The sequence below is a fragment of the Bufo bufo genome, chromosome 6 (genome assembly GCF_905171765.1).
Source record: "Bufo bufo chromosome 6, aBufBuf1.1, whole genome shotgun sequence".
In the NCBI taxonomy this organism is placed as follows: Eukaryota; Metazoa; Chordata; class Amphibia; order Anura; family Bufonidae; genus Bufo; species Bufo bufo.
In genome coordinates this window covers 339,883,748-339,898,792 of record NC_053394.1, presented here as the reverse complement: position 1 = coordinate 339,898,792, position 15,045 = coordinate 339,883,748, and the positions used below count along the sequence as shown (strand labels likewise).

The 15,045-nt window shown below is 45.6% G+C and overlaps 1 protein-coding gene across 1 annotated transcript in view; it reads right to left on the bottom strand.

The window, feature by feature from the left end:
- Window positions 1-1,196: 1,196 nt before the first annotated feature.
- The window catches only part of SLC32A1 (solute carrier family 32 member 1), a 33,521-nt gene continuing 19,672 nt past the window's right edge, over window positions 1,197-15,045 (bottom strand). Inside the window, exon 2 of the mRNA XM_040437909.1 lies at window positions 1,197-2,384. Within this exon, the coding sequence (XP_040293843.1) occupies window positions 1,197-2,384 (1,188 nt within the window). The remainder of the gene's footprint in view (window positions 2,385-15,045) is intronic.

Here is a 15,045-nt window from a genome sequence, read left to right as displayed (position 1 = left end):
GCACCCACACCTATCTGACATTGATGGCATATCTTAGCAATATGCCATCAATATCTGAGATGGGAATATCCTTTTAATGGGGGGAAGACAGTCCCTTTTGATGCACTGTAACTATAGTAATTTAATGTGCTGCAGGTCTTTCAAAAGCTTTAAGGATCTGGAATCACGCGTGATGAACAAAGTTTGGTGAACTGCAGATGGCTGTAGGTCTCTAGACTTAGAAGAACCATGAATTACTTACCAAAGATGTCACCAAATAAGAAGTGCAGCATTACGTAAGTAGAATATTAGTCCAACTGTGACCGTCGGAGACATAAAATCAGTCATGAGAATCTCTCTTTATTGTCGTATATATTAAGGTACCACAATAGAATTTAGGATATACACTTGTCTCTGAGCACAGTTACGTCACACATACACACACACTCACAGGTAACAAACCTTGCACTTTGGAAAAAACTGCACATGATGAATTTCCACCCCTGTACAAACCCCTTGTGTGTGTACTTTTCCTTCTAGGTGAACCCAACCTTGGAAGAAAATATTCAATAGGCATTCACAGCTCCTGCCTCTAGGTGGACTGTGACATTTTGGACTGAATTGTGCTTCGAAAACCAGGACAGGAGCGACATTTTCACTGGTGGACTCTGATGAGATTTTGTCATAGTCTACTCCTTCCAGTAACTGTCACAATGTGATAACCAATAATGAAAAACAGCTTGGAAGAATGACAGTTATATGTGTTGTTCCAGTGTGCCATTGTGTTGGTGCCTAGCAGACTGAATGGATGAATGGGCAATGAAATAAATGTTTCATGCAGGCTCTTCTCACATGGGACTCTTTGCTATAGACTTCCTTTGTGGTGTTTTTCTATATATATTTATATCCACCATAATTTATCCAAATTAGATTACCTCTAAATAATTATAACAAAAATAAAATATTTCCCTTTGATTCATATACAGATATCTTTTTGTAAGCTTTTCTTGGGGGGGACTAGAAAATGGAATTATACCTCATGATACGAGGATGTTCTAGCTTTTCAGCTACCAGATGTACCAGCAACACAAAACAAGGCAATGTATTGATGGCACCATCTAAGGTAGCAACGCCTGTGTATAGCCAAAATGAGGATGTCAGTAGAAACTGATGCATAATTCTTAGTGATGCTGATGCCAAACTTCACTGTCTTTGCATTAATCTTCTATATTGTACTTAAAGGCTTCTATTAGACCCTCTAGAGAATGTATAAATCCAGAAATGCTACAGATAGAACCAATGACAAAAATGGAAACATCAAAAAAGACATGATGCCACTGAAGCTTCCTCCACAAAAGCTTAAGATGGAAGAGGCTGGGAAGCAGGAAGCAAAGACCAGCTCCTGTGAGGCTACCAGTGAGACCCATCAAAAGAGCAAAGTGGGGCACATAGATGGCCATAAGCAAGGTCAAAACAACTAGGGCACACCTGAGAGTGAGACCCCAAGACTTCAGTCTCCCATCTCCCCCATAACAGTTTGGGAAAACCGCCCTAGTTCCTTCCTGGAACAGAGATTTTTCCAAGACTTCTACTGCAGCGAAGAAGGGCAGTGGATAAGACAGCAAGGCTTTGGACACCAAGAAGATATTGACCACTGCCCTGATAGTGGAGGGTAGGTTGTCTGTTATGACCTCCTTGGTTTCATCTGCCCAGGTTAGATAAGCCACCAGAGCAAAAAGCCCCTTCAGAATGCAAGCAGCGATGTGGGTCCAGTTCATCATGCAGTGGAATTCTTTGGGGTTGTGCATGTTCCCTTCCAGGGAGGGCAGGAAGATCTGGGAGGTGTAGCTGAAGACAATTATGCCTATGGAGATGGGGAACTTCTTTACATCTATGTAAAACTTCACTTTGTCCCAGGCCCAGTCTCTGGCTCTGGACAGACAATAGGCAATTACTAAGATGTTAATGACAAAATGAGCTAAGGTGCAGAGCAAACTGAACTTGGATACAGACTTAAGGTTTTTGAGGAATGCACATGGTAGAAGCGCAGCAGTGGCTATGATTGACCAGGACTTCTGAGAAATTGGTAGGGTTGGGAAGCTGTTGTACATCAAGTTTCCACTGACCACCACATAAAGGATGCACGTCATGACCAGTTCGATAATTTGAGCCACATTAACAATCCTTCCCCCAAGCTTAGGAAATCTCGGTGTGCAGCAGGCATTGGCAATGTCCACATATGAGTCCCTCACTCTCACAGTCTCTCCGTCTTCATTCTCTTCATACAAGCAAGCAATAAGAATTTTTCCAGTGTAGCAACACACAACTGCAGCAAAAATAATGAGGAACAGTCCCAGATATCCACCATGAAGAATTGCGTAAGGTAATCCCAACACGAACATCCCCTGCAAAATACAAACATAACACAAGTGAGGAATCTGTCATTCCATCCACCTTCTGTCTATAAACAGTTCTTATCCAAAATGCTGTCTTCCCATGGTCTTCCCATCTGCATTTTGCATTATACTTCTATATACAGTCCTCACACACTAAGTTGTGACACAGACAGCAGAGGGTTCCTGTGCAAGAAGTGTATATGGGACCCTCTTAAAGGGAATGTGCCGTCAGAAAATGACCTATTGTCTAAGTCATATTTTTATGTTAAACATATTTTGAAAGAATTTTTGATGATGTTATTTTTCATTTTCCATGTCAATATTTATATTTAAACCAAAACCATAAATCTTGCAGTTTTCACACTGGCCACTAAACATAATAATAGATGCCACTTCTTAGTACGGATTACTTTACTGCCATTATCTCCTAATCATTGCAGGTAGGTTTAGAATTATATCACTTCTATGTATAAAAGTGATATAATTAGGTGATTGTCAAAGCTATTCTTTCCTTGTACAATGACCTCTGCACAGGTCACAGAACATGCTTAGAAGACTCTCCCATAGAAGCCAATGAGGTCCCCTCCTGACCTTCGTGTCTATGGCCCATGAGGCTGCTGTAAAGCAATTCTTTAAATGTTGTTAGGAACAGGTCAGGGAAGACGGCCGCCCCCATAATCATGTTCAGCAATCGGATACAAAAATCTGTGATCAGAAAATAAAAACAGATCAGAAAAAAAGGAGATGTTTTGCTGTCTGATTTTAACTGGCAGAAAAAAAAATTGATGACACATTCCCTTTAAGGTGGCAGTTTACACATATAATATTACTTACCCTGATGTGAATATCACACTATTAAAAACTTTATTCAATTATTACTTGAAAACTTTATTCAATTATTACTTGTTAAGTCAAAAACTCTTAAAGTAGAAAACCCCCAAACCACTTTCTTGAAGTCTAGGGGCAATAAAATCCCTTGCCCCTGCTCAGGGCCAATGCAACCATATAGGCGAACTAGGCGTTGTTACAAATCAGTGAGTGAGTGAATGTCAGTGAGTGTGGATGTCTGTCGGTCAGTAAGTGTCTGTATGTTTGTCAGTGAGTATGTGTATGTTTGTAAGTGAGTATATGTGTGTGTTTGTCTGCCAGTGAGTGAGTGTCTGTCAGTGAGTTTCTGTGTGTGTGTGTTTCAGTGGGTAGGTGTATGTCTGTCAGTGAGTGAGTTTCTGTGTACGTCATTCAGTGAGTGTCTGAGTGCGTGTCTGTCTGTCAGTAAGTGTATGTGTCTGTCAGTGAGTGTATGTGTGTCTGTCAGTGAGTTTCTGTGTACGTCATTCAGTGAGTGTCTGACTGCGTGTCTGTCTGTCAGTGTGTGTGTGTGTCTGTCAGTGAGTGAGTGACATGAGGGGGCGGCAAAATGGATCTTTGCCTAGGGCGGCAAAAATCCTTGCACCGGCCCTGCTGCTGCTTAATTACCCCTCATACCCCCCTATCTAGATGTAAATGATTTCCTGTATCGTTGACCACTCTGTCTATACATGTTGTAGGCCCATAATTGGTAGTCACCAGTACTGGTGGTTGGCGTATGTCAAATAAAAATCTTTTGTGCCTCCTGACAGCTCTGCTCAGTTGACCGGTGTTCTACTGTATATTCTTTGCTGACTCCAAGTGATTCATGACAGCACTGATTGAATTGTCATGGCTAGCCAAGGCTTCATCTGCTGCCTAGTAGATGACTGTAAGGAATCTCCAGACCAACACCTTTCATGTAAACGGAGCTTTGGGGGCAAGTATACTTTTCCGACTCTTACTAAAGGCTAAACTAAAATAAAGGGCTTGTTCTCTCCTGCTAGGGTTCAGTTTAGCAGTCTATTCTTACAAAGTAAACGGGTTATTCCATTATTTATGTTACAAATTAAAATTAGATAGATCTTATAGAGCTTGAAAATCTCTTTCCAACAAAGCTAGCCCTGTACCTCACATAGATCCAGAGATACCCCCATTCATTGCCTCAATTGTTCTTCTAGATTCTCTTCAGGCTGACAGCTCAGGGGCATGTCCTTTCTGCTGCAGCTCTCTCCCTGTCACAGCTCAGGGGGAGTCTCTTTTCTGATGCAGCTCTCTCCCTATCAAAGATCAGGGGGAATGTCTTTTCTGCTGCAGCTCTTTCCATTTAACTGTCACAGCTCCTAACAGTAGATAGGGTGGGTGGCAGTTGATGGATGGAACTGAGCATGTGTGACCACTTCAGTAGGTGACCATTAATATCCAGATTAAACACCAGGGGTGAAGTTAAGAGAATGTCTCAAAGGAGCATTTGTGTAACAGAAAGTTTCCATGCTAAATTATATTAAAATAACATTCAATGGTGGCACAATCTCTTCAAGGGACAGATATATTAATAATTCACAGTCTAAAAAAGGCAACTAGTGGTAAAATATAAAGAAATATAAAAATAAAAAACTATAAAGAATTTATTTTTTATTTTTTTAACCCCACCATACAAAGTATTTTAATTAAATTATTGCTTGATGTATTAACAATGACTGAATGTTTATTGATGATGATGATGTGTAACACCCCAGAGTGGTGTTACCACTTCTGCACCTTGCTACTTTCCCTAATGGTCTAATACAGTGTTTCCCAACCAATGTGCCTCCAGCTGTTGAAAAACTACAACTCCCAGCATGCCCGGACAGCCTTTGGCTGTGCGGGCATGCTGGGAGTTGTAGTTTTGCAACAGCTGGGGGCACACTGGTTGGGAAACACTGGTCTAACATAAAGCTATCTATGCATCATGTTCCAGGTCCTCTCCATAATGTGCATCTATAATAATGTTTGCAACTGTTTATAACATGTAACATGCCTGGTTCACCAGCAGGTGGCAGAAAACCCCGCAGAGCTATAATTTTGTAGAATGGAGCTATCCATTCAATTCTAACCCCCCTCTGGGGAGAAGTGGGCAAGTCCTATTTCCTGGAGAAACGGTGGGGACCAGTTAGAACTGGTTCTAGTGCTAGTGCTAATAGTAGTGTGTATGCTGGTAGGTAGAGTTGAGCGAACTTTAGGTTTTTCGGCACCCGGATCCGAACCTGAACATTTACGTAAAAGTCCGGGTTCGGGTTCGGTGTTCGGCGCTTTCTTGGACAGCAGCCAATCAACAAGCGTCATACTACTTGCCCCAAAAGGCCATCACAGCCATGCCTACTATTGGCATGGCTGTGATTGGCCAACTGCAGCATGTGACCCAGCCTCTATTTAAGCTAGAGTCACGCATCGCCGCCCGTCACTCTGCTCGGATTAGTGTAGGGAGAGGCTGCAGCTGCTGTGAGGGAGAGATCAGGGAGAAATCTTATGAAGAACTGCTTTTTTACTCAGCGATCTACAGAAAAAGTGTTTTGTGGGTGCAGTGCACAATTCTTTTAAGCCTGCCCTGAGCCAACTACTACTAAAAAAAGACTTTTTTTTACTTCAGTTTGTCAATATCAATACATAATCGGCAGCCATTTTATGCAACGATAGTGCACCAGCACAGGATATCTGCATGTCTGCAAGTCCAGAAATACAGCTTTTTGCTTACTGGGGTTAAAAAAAAAACTTTTTTTCATATAGTGCACATCTGGGATTATACGTGTATAAGTGAGTGTCACATTTAGGCCAGAAATACAGCTTTTGCTTACTGGGGTGAAAAAACCCTCTGATATACTGCACATCTGGGATTAGACGTGCATAAGTGACTGTGAAATTTAGGCCACAAATACGGCTTTCTCATACTGGGGCATACTGGGGTGAAAAAAAAAACATCTGTTTCATATAGTGCACATCTAGAATTAGACGTGCATAAGTGGGTGTCACATTTAGGCCAGAAATACAGCTTTTTGCTTACTGGGGTGAAAAAAAAACATCTGTTTCATATAGTGCACATCTAGGATTAGACGTGCATAAGCGAGTGTCACATTTAGGCCGGAAATACAGCTTTTTGCTTACTGGGGTGAAAAAAAACCCATCTGTTTCATATAGTGCACATCTAGGATTAGACGTGCATAAGTGAGTGTCACATTTAGGCCAGAAATACAGCTTTTTGCTTACTGGGGTGAAAAAAACCTCTGATATACTGCACATCTGGGATTAGATGTGCATAAGCGAGTGTCACATTTAGGCCAGAAATACGGCTTTTTGCTTACTGGGGTGAAAAAACCCTCTGATATACTGCACATCTGGGATTAGACGTGCATAAGTGAGTGTCACATTTAGGCCAGAAATACAGTACATCTTTTTGGTTACTGGGGTGAAAAAACCCTCTGATATACTGCACATCTAGGATTAGACGTGCATAAGTGAGTGTCACATTTAGGCCAGAAATACAGCTTTTTGCTTACTGGGGTGAAAAAACCCTCTGATATACTGCACATCTGGGATTAGACGTGCATAAGTGACTGTGAAATTTAGGCCACAAATACGGCTTTCTCATACTAGGGCATACTGGGTTGAAAAAAAAACATCTCTTTCATATAGTGCACATCTAGGATTAGACGTGCATAAGTGAGTGTCACATTTAGGCCAGAAATACAGCTTTTTGCTTACTGGGGTGAAAAAAAACATCTGTTTCATACAGTGCACATCTAGGATTAGACTTGCATAAGTGAGTGTCACATTTAGGCCAGAAATACAGCTTTTTGCTTACTGGGGTGAAAAAACCCTCTGATATACTGCACATCTAGGATTAGACGTACATAATTGAGTGTCACATTTAGGCCAGAAATACGGCTTTTTGCTTACTGGGGTGAAAAAACCCTCTGATATACTGCACATCTGGGATTAGACGTGCATAAGTGAGTGTCACATTTAGGCCAGAAATACAGTACATCTTTTTGGTTACTGGGGTGAAAAAACCCTCTGATATACTGCACATCGAGGATTAGACGTGCATAAGTGAGTGTCACATTTAGGCCAGAAATACGGCTTTTTGGTTACTGGGGTAAAAAAAAACCTCTGATATACTGCACATCTGGGATTAGACGTGCATAAGTGAGTGTCACATTTAGGCCAGAAATACAGTACATCTTTTTGGTTACTGGGGTGAAAAAACCCTCTGATATACTGCACATCTGGGATTAGACGTGCATAAGAGAGTGTCACAATTAGGCCAGAAATACGGCTTTTTGCTTACTGGGGTGAAAAAACCCTCTGATATACTGCACATCTGGGATTAGACGTGCATAAGTGAGTGTCACATTTAGGCCAGAAATACAGTACATCTTTTTGGTTACTGGGGTGAAAAAACCCTCTGATATACTGCACATCTAGGATTAGACGTGCATAAGTGAGTGTCACATTTAGGCCAGAAATACAGCTTTTTGCTTACTGGGGTGAAAAAAAACATCTGTTTCATACAGTGCACATCTAGGATTAGACTTGCATAAGTGAGTGGCACATTTAGGCCAGAAATACAGCTTTTTGCTTACTGGGGTGAAAAAACCCTCTGATATACTGCACATCTGGGATTAGACGTGCATAAGTGAGTGTCACATTTAGGCCAGAAATACGTCTTCTTGGTTACTGGGGTGAAAAAACCCTCTGATATACTGCACATCTGGGATTAGACGTGCATAAGTGAGTGTCACATTTAGGCCAGAAATACAGTACATCTTTTTGGTTACTGGGGTGAAAAAACCCTCTGATATACTGCACATCTAGGATTAGACTTGCATAAGTGAGTGTCACATTTAGGCCAGAAATACAGCTTTTTGCTTACTGGGGTGAAAAAGCCCTCTGATATACTGCACATCTGGGATTAGACGTGCATAAGTGACTGTGAAATTTAGGCCACAAATACGGCTTTCTCATACTGGGACATACTGGGGTGAAAAAAACCCATCTGTTTCATATAGTGCACATCTAGGATTAAACGTGCATAAGTGAGTGTCACATTTAGGCCAGAAATACAGCTTTTTGCTTACTGGGGTGAAAAAAAACATCTGTTTAATATAGTGCACATCTAGGATTAGACTTGCATAAGTGAGTGGCACATTTAGGCCAGAAATACAGCTTTTTGCTTACTGGGGTGAAAAAACCCTCTGATATACTGCACATCTGGGATTAGACGTGCATAATTGAGTGTCACATTTAGGCCAGAAATACAGTGCATCTTTTTGGTTACTGGGGTGAAAAAACCCTCTGATATACTGCACATCTGGGATTAGACATACATAAGTGAGTGTTACATTTAGGCCAGAAATACAGCTTTTTACTTACTGGGGTGAAAAAACCCTCTGATATACTACACATCTGGGATTAGACGTGCATAAGTGAGTGTCACATTTAGGCCAGAAATACGGCTTTTTGGTTACTGGGGTGAAAAAACCCTCTGATATACTGCACATCTGGGATTAGACGTGCATAAGTGAGTGTCTCAAATTTAGGCCAGAAATACGGCTGTCATATAGAGTTTAAAAAAAAAAATTTGAGTACAATACCCTACATCAGAGTTTTTATTGGCGGTTAATTATTTTTAACAGACTTAACCACTTTTTACTTTGCTTGGTGAACGCTAACTATGAGGCAAACATCTAATAAGGGACGCGGTCATGGCCGTGGTGTTGGTGTTGGTGGAGCCGACAGTGGATCCAGCACATTCACATTATCTCCCACCCAGTCTTCTGCAGAAAGCGCCTGAAACCCATGCCCATCAGTCTGTCACATCACCCCTGTGCATATCGGGGAACCTGTCTGAGCCTCAAGTCATGCAGCAGTCTCTTATGCTGTTTGAAGACTCTGCTGGCAGGGTTTCCCAAGGGCATCCACCTAGCCCTTCCCCAGGGGTGGAAGACATAGAATGCACTGACGCACAACCACTTATGTTTCTTGATGAGGACATGGGAATACCACCTCAGCACGTCTCTGATGATGACGAAACACGTATTTCTGCAGTGGGCAGACCGAAAAGGAGGTCAGGGAGGAAGACTGGGTGGAAGACGATGCAGGGGACGATGAGGTCCTAGGTCCCACATGAAATGAAGGTCGTGCCACTGACTTTCAGAGTTCGGAGGAAGAGGCAGTGGTGAGACCGAGCCAACAGCGTAGCAAAAGAGGGAGCAGGGTGCAAAAGCAGAGCAGCCGTCGCCAAAACAGTTTGCCTGCTACTGGCCACCGTCACCAGGGACCGAGCACACCAAAGACAGCTTCAAGGAGTTCCCTGGCATGGCACTTCTTCACACAATGTGCTGACGACAAGACCCGAGTGGTTTGCAGGCTGTGCCATCAGAGCCTGAAGCAAGGCATTAACGTTCTGAACCTTAGCACAACCTGCATGACCAGGCATCTACATGCGAGACACGGGCTGCAGTGGAGTAAACACCTTCAAAACCAAGAAAGGGCTCAGGCCCCTCCTGCTCCCTCTTCTGCTGCTGCCTCGGCCTCTTCCTCCACCTCTGGAGGAACGTTGGCACCTGCCGCCCAGCAAACAGAGGATATGCCACCAACAACACCACCTCCGTCACCAAACATCTCCACCATGTCACATGGAAGCGTTCAGCTCTCCATCTCACAAACCTTTGAGAGAAAGCGTAAATTCCCACCTAGCCACCCTCGATCCCTGGCCCTGAATGCCAGCATTTCTAAACTACTGGCCTTTGAAATGCTGTCATTCAGGCTGGTGGAGACGGACAGCTTCAAACAGCTCATGTCGCTTGCTGTCCCACAGTACGTCTTTCCCAGCCGCCACTACTTCTCCAGGAGAGCCGTGCCCTCCCTGCACAACCAAGTATCGAATAAAATCAAGTGTGCACCGCACAACGCCATCTGTGGCAAGGTCCACCTAACCACAGATACATGGACCAGTAAGCACGGCCAGGGACGCTATATCTCCCTTACTGCACACTGGGTAAATGTAGTGGCAGCTGGGCCCCAGGCGGAGAGCTGTTTGGCGCGCGTTCTTCTGCCGCCAAGGATCGCAGGGCATCATTCTTTGCCTCCTCTTCCTACTCGGCTTCCTCCTCCTCTTCTACCACCTCCTCATCCGGTCAGCGACAAACCTTCACCACCAACTTCAGCACAGCCAGGGGTAAACGTCAGCAGGCCGTTCTGCTCCCTCTTCTGCTGCTGCCTCGGCCTCTTCCTCCACCTCTGGAGGAACGTTGGCACCTGCCGCCCAGCAAACAGAGGATATGCCACCAACAACACCACCTCCGTCACCAAACATCTCCACCATGTCACATGGAAGCGTTCAGCTCTCCATCTCACAAACCTTTGAGAGAAAGCGTAAATTCCCACCTAGCCACCCTCGATCCCTGGCCCTGAATGCCAGCATTTCTAAACTACTGGCCTTTGAAATGCTGTCATTCAGACTGGTGGAGACGGACAGCTTCAAACAGCTCATGTCGCTTGCTGTCCCACAGTACGTCGTTCCCAGCCGCCACTACTTCTCCAGGAGAGCCGTGCCCTCCCTGCACAACCAAGTATCGAATAAAATCAAGTGTGCACCGCACAACGCCATCTGTGGCAAGGTCCACCTAACCACAGATACATGGACCAGTAAGCACGGCCAGGGACGCTATATCTCCCTTACTGCACACTGGGTAAATGTAGTGGCAGCTGGGCCCCAGGCGGAGAGCTGTTTGGCGCGCGTTCTTCTGCCGCCAAGGATCGCAGGGCATCATTCTTTGCCTCCTCCTCCTACTCGGCTTCCTCCTCCTCTTCTACCACCTCCTCATCCGGTCAGCGACAAACCTTCACCACCAACTTCAGCACAGCCAGGGGTAAACGTCAGCAGGCCGTTCTGCTCCCTCTTCTGCTGCTGCCTCGGCCTCTTCCTCCACCTCTGGAGGAACGTTGGCACCTGCCGCCCAGCAAACAGAGGATATGCCACCAACAACACCACCTCCGTCACCAAACATCTCCACCATGTCACATGGAAGCGTTCAGCTCTCCATCTCACAAACCTTTGAGAGAAAGCGTAAATTCCCACCTAGCCACCCTCGATCCCTGGCCCTGAATGCCAGCATTTCTAAACTACTGGCCTTTGAAATGCTGTCATTCAGACTGGTGGAGATGGACAGCTTCAAACAGCTCATGTCGCTTGCTGTCCCACAGTACGTCGTTCCCAGCCGCCACTACTTCTCCAGGAGAGCCGTGCCCTCCCTGCACAACCAAGTATCGAATAAAATCAAGTGTGCACCGCACAACGCCATCTGTGGCAAGGTCCACCTAACCACAGATACATGGACCAGTAAGCACGGCCAGGGACGCTATATCTCCCTTACTGCACACTGGGTACATGTAGTGGCAGCTGGGCCCCAGGCGGAGAGCTGTTTGGCGCTCGTTCTTCTGCCGCCAAGGATCGCAGGGCATCATTCTTTGCCTCCTGTTGCCTCCTCTTCCTACTCGGCTTCCTCCTCCTCTTCTACCACCTCCTCATCCGGTCAGCGACAAACCTTCACCACCAACTTCAGCACAGCCAGGGGTAAACGTCAGCAGGCCGCTCTGAAACTGATCTGTTTGGGGGACAGGCCCCACACCGCGCAGGAGTTGTGGCGGGGTATAGAACAACAGACCGACGAGTGGTTGCTGCCAGTGAGCCTCAAGCCCGGCCTGGTGGTGTGCGATAATAGGCGAAATCTCATTGCAGCTCTGGGACTAGCCAGTTTGACGCACATCCCTTGCCTGGCACATGTGCTGAATTTGGTGGTGCAGAAATTCATTCACAACTACCCCTACATGTCAGAGCTGCTGCATAAAGTGCGGGCCGTCTGTGCGCGTTTCCAGCGTTCTCATCCTGCCCTCTACAGCGTAACTTCGGCCTTCCCGCTCACCGCCTCATATGAGACGTGCCCACCAGGTGGAACTCCACCTTGCACATGCTGGAGAGACTGTGCAAGCAGCAGGCCATAGTGGAGTTTCAGCTGCAGCACGCACGGGTGAGTCGCACTGCGGAACAGCACCACTTCACCACCAATGACTGGGCCTCCATGCGAGATCTGTGTGCCCTGTTGCACTGATTCGAGTACTCCACCAACATGGCCAGTGGCGATGACGCCGTTATCAGCGTTACAATACCAGTTCTATGTCTCCTTGAGAAAACACTTAGGGCGATGATGGAAGAGGATGTGGCCCAGGACGAGGAGGAGGAAGAGGGGTCATCTCTAACACTTTCAGGCCAGTCTTTTAGAAGTGGCTCAGAAAGAGGATTTTTGCAACAGCAGAGGCCAGGTACAAATTTGGCCAGCCAGGGCCCACTACTGGAGGACGAGGAGGGGGAGGATGAGGATGGGGATAAGGCATGTTCACAGCGGGGTGGCATTCAACGCAGCTCGGGCCCATCACTGGTGCATGGCTGGGGGGATACGGAGGACGCAGACGATACGCCTCCCACAGAGGACAGCTTGTCCTTACCTCTGGGCAGCCTGGCACACATGGGCGACTACATGCTGCAGTGCCTGCGCAACGACAGCAGAGTTGCCCACATTTTAACGTGTGCTGACTACTGGGTGGCCACCCTGCTGGATCCCCGTTACAAAGACAATGTGTGTTAATTCCCTCACTGGAGCGTGATCGGAAGATGCGCGACTACAGGCGCACGCTGGTAGACACGCTCCTGAGAGCATTCCCAACTGATGCCGGGGGACAAGTGGAAGCACAAGGCGAAGGCAGGGGAGGAGGAAGAGGTCGCCAACGCAGCTGTGTCAGCGCCAGCACCTCAGAAGGCAGGGTTAGCATGGCCGACATGTGGAAAAGCTTTGTCACCTCGCCGCAACAACCGGCCCCAACTGCTGATATGGAGCGTGTTAGCAGGAGGCAGCATTTGAACAACATGGTGGAACAGTACCTGTGCACACGCCTACACGTACTGACTGATGGTTCTGCCCAATTCAACTTCTGGGTCTCCAAATTGTCCACATGGCCAGAGCTTGCCCTGTACGCCTTGGAGGTGCTGGCCTGCCCTGCAGCCAGTGTACTCTCTGAATGTGTATTTAGCACGGCAGGAGGCGTCATTACAGACAGACACAGCCGCCTGTCCACAGCCAACGTGGACAAGCTCACGTTCATTAAAATGAACCAGGCTTGGATCCCTCAGGACTTGTCTGTACCTTGGGCAGAATAGACAGTTCTAACAGCCTCAACCATCCATCCTTGTACTCAAGTGCACTTATTCCTTTTTTTTTTTTATATGTCCCAATATTTTGGGGGATACCCCTATGTAAAAATGCAAAATAACACACATCTGTGTTGGCTACCTATTCCTCCTTCGCCGCCGCTTCCACCTAGACCGCCATGTGAGCCTACACGGCCACATCCACCCATTCACTGCTTCCTCAACCTCTTCCTCCTACATCATTCCTAATTTTTATTTTTTTAAGGTCTTTTATGTTTTTTTAATTCATTTCCCTATCCACATTTGTTTGCAGAGCATTTGCCGTGCTCTTAAGCACATTTTGCTGCCTTTTACAGCCCTCTAGCTGTTTCCAGGGCTATTTTAGAGCCATTTTAGTGGCCAAAAGTTCGGGTCCCCATTGACTTCAATGGGGTTCGGGGTCAAGTTCGGGTCCCGAACCCAAACTTTTTTTTTAAGTTCGGCTGAACCTGCCGAACCCGAAAATCCAGGTGTCCGCTCAACTCTACTGGTAGGGACTCCATGTTGGAGGTCATCGGATTCTACCACATCCCTTGGCTGAACATAAGCCCGACCAAAGAGTGAAGCACAGCATCACGAAGAAAGCAAAGATACTAATTAACAAATGTGCAACAAAGAAGAAACAACTAGGCGGCACTCACCAAAAAGTGGATGTTCTTTATTCCAGAAGCCATAAACATTCACTGATACAGGCATGGGGCGGACAAACAAAGAGTGCAGGCAAGTAGCTCATGGCAACCCTTTTGTACCTGAGCACTTCCTCAGGCCACTAACGTTCTGACGTGATTACGTCACCTTTATGTGCCGCTTCATCTGTGCGGAGCACATTGATTGCGTCACAGAGGAACCAGCCAAATACATATAAACACCAAAAATGTGCAAATAAAACAAACAATAAAGATATATATATATTTTTACAGAATTACTCCAAGATCGTTACTCCAAGATCGTTACTCCAAGATCATTTGGATTAGGAAAGTGATAAGAGAAAATTGGGACATAGTGGAAAGGGACGATAGTTTAAAAGAGATCAGAGGGTCTAGCCTTTAGGAGGAGCCATACTCTGAAAGATAGGCTGGTTAGGAGTTGTTTCGTGAAACCAAAATCTGATATATGGCTGAAAGATTGGATACGTGCGGGAAACCGCAGGTGCGGTATTTGTTCCTACTGTAAATACAATCCCCAATGGGATTTACTGGTTTTTGGTGGATTACATCACAAAGTAAATACCTTGATAACTTGCAAAAGTAAATATGTAGTGTACCTCATATTATGTGTATGTGGTGGGTTTTACATAGGAAAAATCATTAGGAGCCGTGGTGAAAGATTTAGAGAACATGTTAATTCAATTGTTACAGGGAAAGTTTGTCCATGATTAATAGAACATGTAAAATCTGAGCATGATGGTAATAGTAAGGTGTTGAGGTTTGCAGGGATTGAGATAGTGTGTAGTCTGCCACAAGGGGGAGATAGACATCGTACCCTCCTAAGGAACGAAGCAAGATGGATCATGCATTCCGGAGCTATGGGCCCTCTGGGACT